The 8,802-nt window shown below is 38.1% G+C and overlaps 1 protein-coding gene across 2 annotated transcripts in view; it reads right to left on the bottom strand.

Moving 5' to 3' along the window:
- The window catches only part of LOC127661355 (pyruvate dehydrogenase phosphatase regulatory subunit, mitochondrial-like), a 90,520-nt gene that overhangs the window by 8,115 nt on the left and 73,603 nt on the right, over positions 1-8,802 (bottom strand). The window contains exons 15-16 of one of the 2 annotated variants that reach the window (XM_052152002.1): positions 5,891-5,985; positions 5,725-5,814 (exon numbers count right to left, since the gene is read on the bottom strand). In XM_052152002.1, coding sequence (XP_052007962.1) covers positions 5,725-5,814; positions 5,891-5,985 — 185 coding nt within the window. The remainder of the gene's footprint in view (positions 1-5,724; positions 5,815-5,890; positions 5,986-8,802) is intronic. The other variant, XM_052152003.1, reaches the window with a different exon arrangement.

The raw sequence follows: 8,802 nt of genomic DNA, 5'->3' as shown, positions 1-8,802 counted from the left end.
GGCATTGGGGAAGGGTACGTGCTCAGCGCATGGCGTGATTTAAATTGGACCCCTAGTGTCGCTTCTCCGACACAACGTCGAGAGAGCAACAGATGGGGAACGTCTAGGTTACGGATGTAACGAGACATTGTGTCCTCCCGGAGGCTCTAGTGCTGAGAAAAGACTCAAAGCACTTACCTTGCTCCGCACACCCGGCAGGGGGCGGGTTAGCGACTGAGGAGGAGGTCCGGTGTAGGCGTCCTCTGAACTCATCGGAACCGGCCGGCCGGGGAACAGTCGTGGGGCTGAAGGCGGGGGGTCCGCGTCCATTGTGCCTTTCATTTATAAATATGCATTCTAAAGGTATTCTGACTGTGTTTTATGTGCTTCTACCAAGAACAATTTATTTGATTCTACCCAACCTTGATGACAACATTTGTTGTCATGGAAAAAAAAACCCTGCAAAAGTAAAACATCTGTGACCATTACTGTAATGAGAATTAAAAATTTTTGCACTATGGTAATGAGAATGTGCTTAATTGAATTGAAATGTTAACTGGACGTATTTTGATGTAATTCATTCTTATTGTAATGATTGATTGGCTGTAGTTGTCACATGCATCATTCAAACACATACAACCTTTACTGTACAAATGAACCATCATCCAAACATCTTTTAATAAATGCTCAAAATAAGGTGCTTTTAATTCATAAATAGTATACAATGTTTAATTCTTAGTGTGTATATACACACTAGTACATAATGTTGTAAAACATGATGTGGAACATAAGATGAACATCTCAACACTTTTTCACAACAAATATGCACATATTAGCAACATATCACATGACTTTAGAACAGGACAGGAACAGGACCCAGACAATGACTTTCCTTTTCCAATATAAACAGCCATTACAAATGATACATTTACCAAAAACAATGCAGTTTGAGTGTGAACACAATTTATCCTTTATGAGCTTCAAATCACACTGGCCCAAACCTCTCGTGAGCTGTTGCAAGGCACTTAAAAACAACACTCAAAGCACTCAACACTAATGTCATCAGTCATGTTTCAATAAACACCATATAAATTTTGCATGCCCCACACTACCTCCTCATTTAGTATTGTCTGTGTTACACAATAGTGTGGAATAGTTGTGTAGTTTGACTATTTACAAGCACACATACGCATACAAAGAAAGGCAAAGACAATATGCTTTCAAATTATTATAATGCCCAAGCTAAACAAATTCCACTTCAGCTGTCGAAAATGGGTGACATGTGACATTACACTATTATGTGTTTTAAAAATCATCAACCCACTCTAGCAAAGAATGTTAAATGCCATATAATGAGTGACTCACTGGACACAAATATCCTTTGGTGTATAAAAGATATCTTCAGAACTCAACTGTGCAAAACTCTGAGTTGTAGCTCTAGTGCCGCTTGTTCAGTAGATTTGATTCAGCTGACTACGGCTCTTCACCTTCACTTGCCCTGGAAGTTGCTCAGCTCCATGTCATCCTTGTGGCGCTTCTGTTGTGCAAACAGTGAGCTGAAAGGGTAGAGTTTCGCTTTAGCTGGGTACCTCTGCCCTGCGATGTCCACCTCATAGTTGCCCCGGTTGATGAATTCAGGGGTGACCACGGCTGGAGCGCCATCCGAGTTGGTTGGGCTGACAAAGCCTAGACACACATGGCGCGCTAGGGTGTAGCTGTAGGCACTGCTGGTGGTGACACCGACCAGCTCACCATTTCGGTAAATGGGTTCACCCCACCAGGGCCAGAGGTCAAGCTCAGTGTCGTGGTCCTCCAGGACCAACATAATAAAGCGTCGAGTCACTCCCTCCACACGCTAGTCGCAACAGAGCATCCCGACCCAAAAAGTCTGTGTCCTATGAGAGAAAGACAACCAGATTGTAAAAAAGACTGAGTAAGATGTGGCATTTAACATGCAGGAAAATACAGATACATGATTATCATGTCCATTTTGGCCAGGGCTGCAGTCAAGTACAAGACCAACAAGAAAAAATTGTCAAGACAAACTCTAAATGTTGACTTGACAGAGATTGGCTTGAAAGTTTAAATAAGAAAGAAAGAATTTTTTTTTTAAAGGCCTTGAAGTTTGAAATCCATTTGCAGTTTGAATTCTTGTGCAGACTGAATAGTTTTGAAGACTGAAGGTTATGCACATTACATGTAGCTGTGTGCAGTTTGAAAATTTTATTTGTAGGTTGTGTAATTCTAAAGACAGATTTGAACAGACAGCTGTTTATTTACAGTGACAAGAAAAAGTATGTAAACCCTTTGGAATTATCTGGTTTTCAGAATTAATTGGTCATAAAATGTGGTCTCATCTTCATCAAAGTCACACGTATAGACAAACACAATGTGCTTAAGCTAACAACACACAAACAATTATAATCTTTAATGTATTTATTGAACACATTCCATTTAACATTTACAGTGCAATAACATTAACCAAGCTCCGGATAAGACCTGCACAACACCCAGAAGGAATTTTGGACCATTCTTCCTTACAGAACTGCCATATTCTAGGATGTCAGGTGTGAACGGCTCTCTTGAGGTCATTCCACAACATTTCTATTGGGTTAACCCTCTGGGGTCTGAGGGTATTTTGGGCCCTGGAGAAGTTTTGACAAGCCTTGACATTTGTGCTTTTTTCAGTTGCTTAAAAACATATTAATGGCTTAAGTCTGATAACACTGTATTCAGCACAAACTGATCAAATTTGATCAATTTGTGATAAAAGCTGAATTTTCAGCATCATTACTGCAGTCTTCAGTGTCATATGATCCTTCAGAAATCATTATAATATGCTGATTTTCTAATACAGGCATATTTAAAGTGCATTTTACAAATTTAACCCCAACACATTTGCAAGCACAAGCTTTGTTGATGATAATGAGGCATTCTAAACACTAGATAAAATATAATCTAAACATTCATATTATTTTTATATCATATTACATATCATATTTATATTATACAGCATACAATTTAAATACCTGCTGGATCAAGTCTCTCTTCAAAATACAAAGTTCATCGGAGTCCGGCTCTTCTTCTGAGGAAAATGTTAACTCTTCCTTCCTATCCAGGAGTTTAATCGCCTGTGTGTCCTTACAAACGCGCAGTATAATGAATGAATTGTTTACATCAAACCTCTGAACACTGTCGGGGCGTGTACCATTTCCCTTGATCGTCTCAGCACATTAGCATATGAATGGCGCGCTCTGCTGGTGGGTGGGATCACATTACAGATAATTAGATATCCAAGTAAAAACTGTACATCGCTTTGTTTCAAACAGATTGCATTGCAGGAGAATATTTGTTTTAAATTTGAATTGTTTTATTTAAAAGTAGAAATCTTAAGCTTTCTTTAGACATATGTTTCATGTTTGTGTGATAAGTATTCACAGAGTTTCAGTTAATTTTTGTGACATGTTTCTGAAATATGCTCGTGAACACAGAGACTGCTGAAAGCTCACCCTTTTTATTTTCTTTATTTTACAAAAGCACAAGACTTTGTTGTTATTGTGAGTGTACACAAATAAAAGTAGACACTTTATAGTCTCTAATGATGTCTTACACTTATCTGTATACCCAAAAATGACGGAGTATTTTAAGTTGTTTCTGCTCTAATGACGAAAATATCCAGCATGATGCGCCGGCGCGTCCATCGACCCCAGAGGGTTAAGGTCTGGACTCTGAGTGGGCCACTCCAAAAGGTAGATTTTTATTTTTTTAAGCCATTCTGTAATGGATTTTCTTCAATATTTGGGGTCCTTATCCTGCTGCATCACCCAACTTCTACTGAGCTTCTGCTGCCACACAGCCCTGACATAATCCTGTAGGATATCTTAATAAACTTGGGAACTAAATTTCCCCTCTGTCTAGGCCTAGGGATTAATTTACTTTTTCCAACCTACACCGTGAATGTTTGAATGATGTATTCAGTATATACAAGAACAATACAATAATTTGTTTGTTATTAGGTAAACAGATTGTGTTGGTTCATTATTGTAACTTAGATGAAGATCAAACCAGATTTTAAGACAAATGTATACATAAATGCAGGTAATTCCAAAAGATTCACATACTTTTTCTTGCCACTATAGATTATGAAATGAAAAGGTGTTCTGAGTAGTTGCTAGGGAAATGCTAGGTGGTTTCTAGGGTGTACTTGCTGGCTAATAAAATAAGAGTGCAATGAAATGGAACCCAATAGACTCATCCTGAGAACTACAACATTGACAGAACACATTTATAAAGAGCAACAGAAACAGACCTTGTCAAATTTTACACGGAATTCTCGGCCACACTCCAGTGGAGTGGTAAACGAGTCCAGATCCTGCCCCCAGAATGCAAAAAACTTCTCGATCGCGAGACTCCGTAAGGCGTAGTAGCCCGCGTTCGGATCCCATACTTCTGCCCGACTGACATCACTTCATTATACACATGCAGTGCATACTGAAAAAAAGAGCATTCTCAGAGCTTTGTAAAGAATACACAAATAATTTATACGTTTTGTAATATAGCACATTGCAGAATTAGGAGCTGTTCACAAAACATGTTCTTGTATTCAATCTCCAATGTTTATTAATTGTTGATATATGTACACATGTCTGATGGATATCTAGCTGTCTTTTCATCATCTGCATTTCTGAGACATTGTGTCAAGTTATGTCATTTCTGTATTTGTATGTATATAGAGCATTTCACAATGCACATTGTTACAAAGCAGCTTTACAGACGTTAACTATTTATTATCTAAGATGAATAAATGCTGTAAAAAAGGTGTTTTTCATTATTAGTTCACATAAATGCATTACTAAATGTCAATATATTCTCTTTTTCAGTGGCAGATGGTGCTTTTCAGAAGTGGGGAAGCAATGACTATTATCCACATATCCAGCTAAGCTGAGGTAAGAGTGAAGGGTCAGCCATGATATGGCACCCCTGGAGCACATAGAGTCAAAGGCCTTGCTTGAGGGCCCAACAGTGGTATCAGTGGTATTATTAATTATTAATATAATATTTATATAAATATTTGATTTTAAAAGCTGAAATCAATGAGAGACATCAGATTGCAAATAACTGCATGTGTATCTCAGAGCCACCAAACAAATCTCTCTGCAATCGACAGCTGCACTTTTAAATTTCATATCTTGTTAATCACGTTTTCACTGTTTCAATTATCGGGACGAAAATACATTGATTGAAAGCCCAATGTCCAATAGGCAATCAGATGCACATCCAATGCAAACAGCGCTCATGACACTCCTGTAGACTCTCAGAGAAGCACGGTGTACCGGACGGGACCCAAAATGACTTCATTTGAATAGTACAGGTCAGGTCTCTAGACTCCTATTGACACAACTTCAGTAGAGCTCGAAGTTCCGTGCATCCACAGCCTTCTATGGACATATTAACATAGACAGTGGACAGCGCAATAGTGATGTTTGATATTTTACACTATAATATTAAAATTCACATATTAAACTTGTCATTGCCACAGTCTTTTTGAAATTTACATGAGCCTGTGTAGTCTTAAAGAAATCGCCACTGCCCTTTTTAATGTTATGAAATGTGCTAATATATGTAGCCTATGAATAAACAAATCAAGATTAATGCAGTAAAGGGGTGTTGTTAATTGTTAGTTCATGTTAACTAGAGCATAAACTAAAACAAATACAACCTTATTGAAAAGTGTTCCCAACTCACCTCTATTGGGATGTAGAGCATGAAGCCTGGCTCTCCTGTGTGTGTCATACTCATCACTCTGATGCCGTTAGCATAACCCACACTCATTTCCTGTCAGGGACAATCACAGTCAGAAGCTCTGCTGTATGTCAGATTTGTCAAATCTCAGTCAACAAGCATGTCTCACCTTACAGAACAGAGAGGGGAAGTGTTCTGGAGTCATGGACACATAAGACAGCTCAGACAACACGTCCATGGCACGAGGACCAATCAGATTCAGAGCTGAAAACAGACCAAAGATCAAAAATCATAATACAAATACTTTATGGCACCTTTATGAGCACTGTTAAGAACTTTATTTAAATATGTCGTGAGTCACGTGGCGCCATGCGTGAGTCAGACGTTTAATTATTTTTGTGTCATAAACCGGTGAGATTCGATACACCCTGTTCCATAACTGTTCTATGAAGAAAATATGTAAAAGAATCAAAATCCTCAGGCTCTGGAGAAATGAAAAGACGTGCTTAAGCTGACACCCCTGACAGGTATGGATGGTGCAGGGAGAGATCCAGCATCAAATGTCGGGCATGTCGGTAATGCTGGCGAAGGTTGTTGCTGAATTGGAGGATCTTGCTGTAATACGTCAAGTGATCACTGCCATGGAGACGAAGTTCTCTGAGTTGGTTACAAGAATGGTGGACATCGAGAACGGATCGATTATCTGGAGTCATCAGAGAGGGAATTAGCTGCTAACTTGCTAGCGACCAAGACAGACTTACCGAGTGCGTTTGGGAAAAGTTGGAAGACCTTGAGAATAGCGAAACAACGTCCGAATTGTTGGAATTCCTGAAAAAGAAGGCCAAAATATGGTGAAATTTCTAGCCGAGCTCTTACAGAGTCTGCTCGACATAAGCCATAAGCTGGAAATTGAGCGAGCTCACAGAGATCTGGCTCAGAGATCCATGGAGAGAGACAGGCCCTTATCAATTCTGGCAAAATTTCGGAGATCATCCGTAAAGATCTCGTGTTACGTGAGGCGAGGGATAATTGAAGGCTGATGATCAGGGTTTTTATAGATCTTGAAGGGGTGTTGCAAGCAGCTGGCACCCCTCATGATATAATATTGGGAGGAGAATTTAATCTATTGATGGACTCAGTCCTTGATCATAGTGAAGCAAAAGTGTGTAAGCCCCTAGAGCAACACTGATATTTCACAGGATGTGTAAATATCTTGGTCTTACAGATATTTGGAGACTTTTGAACCCATCTAGAAGGGACTATAAATTTTTTTCATAAGTCCATAAGATATATTCTAGAATAGAGTTTTTTCTTGATATCAAATCCTCATTTCATCTGTTGTTGATTGCTCAATTGGAAACATTTCAGTCTCAGATCATTCCCTGGTATGTTTAGAGGTGTTGCCACATATGGAGAAAAAGAAATCATATAGTTGGCACTTTATTGTATCCCTTTTGCAAAATCCTGATTTTCAACAAAGGTTAAAGGCTGAAACCAATTATTATATGGAGACCAACTGGTCTTCAGTGTCCTCTGTGGACATGGCTTGGGAGGCACTTAAGGCGGTTCTTAGGGGTCGGATCATACAGTATGCCTCATTCATCAAAAAATCCAAAGCATGATGACTCGTGGAGTTGGAAGGGAATGTAATAAGCGCTGAGGCAGAGCTGAAACGCTGAATGTCATCTGATGGCCTCAAAGAATTGACCCGATTGAAAAAACAGATATAATACTATTTTGTCAAGGAAGGTGGAGTTTTAGACATACATAGCAAGACATACTTTGAGTCAGGGGACAAAACAGGGAAGCTTCTGGCTAGACATATAAAACAGAGAAAGTCTTTTTCTACCATTCCTTCAGTGAAATGTTACGTGTTTACCTCGGCCACTGATATTAATAATGCTTTTAAAGAATTCTATCTTGATCTTTATAGTTCCACATCTTTGTCTACTGAAGAGGATATTAGAAACTTTGTGGAACCATTAGAACTTCCTAAACTCTCGGCTGAGCAAAACAATTATCTTGATTCTGAGATAACCTTGGAGGAGCTTGGCGAGGTAATAAAACACCTTGCCTACAGGCCAGACAACTTTGCAGCTGAATTTTTTAGATCTTAAGCTACAGAACTGGCTCCACTTTTGCTAGAAGTTTATACAGAATCATTAAAGAATGGAAAGCTTCCGCCAAACATGACACAAGCCTGGATCAGCCTGATACTTAAAAAGGATAAAGATCCAAGCGAGTGCAAGAGTTACCGTCAAATTTCCATGATCCAGCTAGACATAATTTTTTTTTTGATTGATTGAGTTACTGATTGATTAAAGTTATGACATCTCTTATACATATAGATCAGGTGGGGTTTACTCAGGGCTGTAACTCTTCTGATAACATTAGGCGTTTAATTTATGTCATGTGGGCAGTGGTGAACGATCAGACTCCGAGCGCTGCCATCTCACTTGACACCAAAAAAGTGATTGCGATGGTAGAATGGTATTATCTTTTTAAGATTTTGGAAATGTATGGATTTGGGAATACTTTTATTGGGTGGACTATGTTACTCTATAGACACCCGGTAGCGGCGGTTCAAATGAATGGATTAATCTCTCCCTATAGATGTCCCCCTCTTTTATTTCAAGTAATTTGATAGCATAGGGAAATCCTTAATTTGGAATGGTATACGTCCCAGATTACACTTCAGTAAGTAACATAGGCCGATTGAAATAGGTGGGCTAGGCCTACCCAAGATTTAGTTTTATTATTATTAGGGCTGTCAATCAATTAACATTTTTAATCGAATTAATTACATGGTGTCCCGATTAATTAATCGCGATTAATCACATATATAAAATATTTGCTGAGAAAGCCCCTCATATAACAATAATTGAATATATAAAGATTATACATATTTATATCAATATATAATTATACCTAGTTATCTTTAAATATAAAAAAATAAAATATATATATTCATATATAAATAAATATTCATATATAAATAAATAAATATATATATATATATATATATATATATATATATATATATATATATATATATATATAATAAAAAATATGCAGATAATT

Source organism: Xyrauchen texanus, chromosome 21 (assembly GCF_025860055.1).
Source record: "Xyrauchen texanus isolate HMW12.3.18 chromosome 21, RBS_HiC_50CHRs, whole genome shotgun sequence".
In the NCBI taxonomy this organism is placed as follows: Eukaryota; Metazoa; Chordata; class Actinopteri; order Cypriniformes; family Catostomidae; genus Xyrauchen; species Xyrauchen texanus.
Note: the sequence above shows the minus strand (reverse complement) of the source record. Positions and strands in the feature narration are given on the sequence as shown.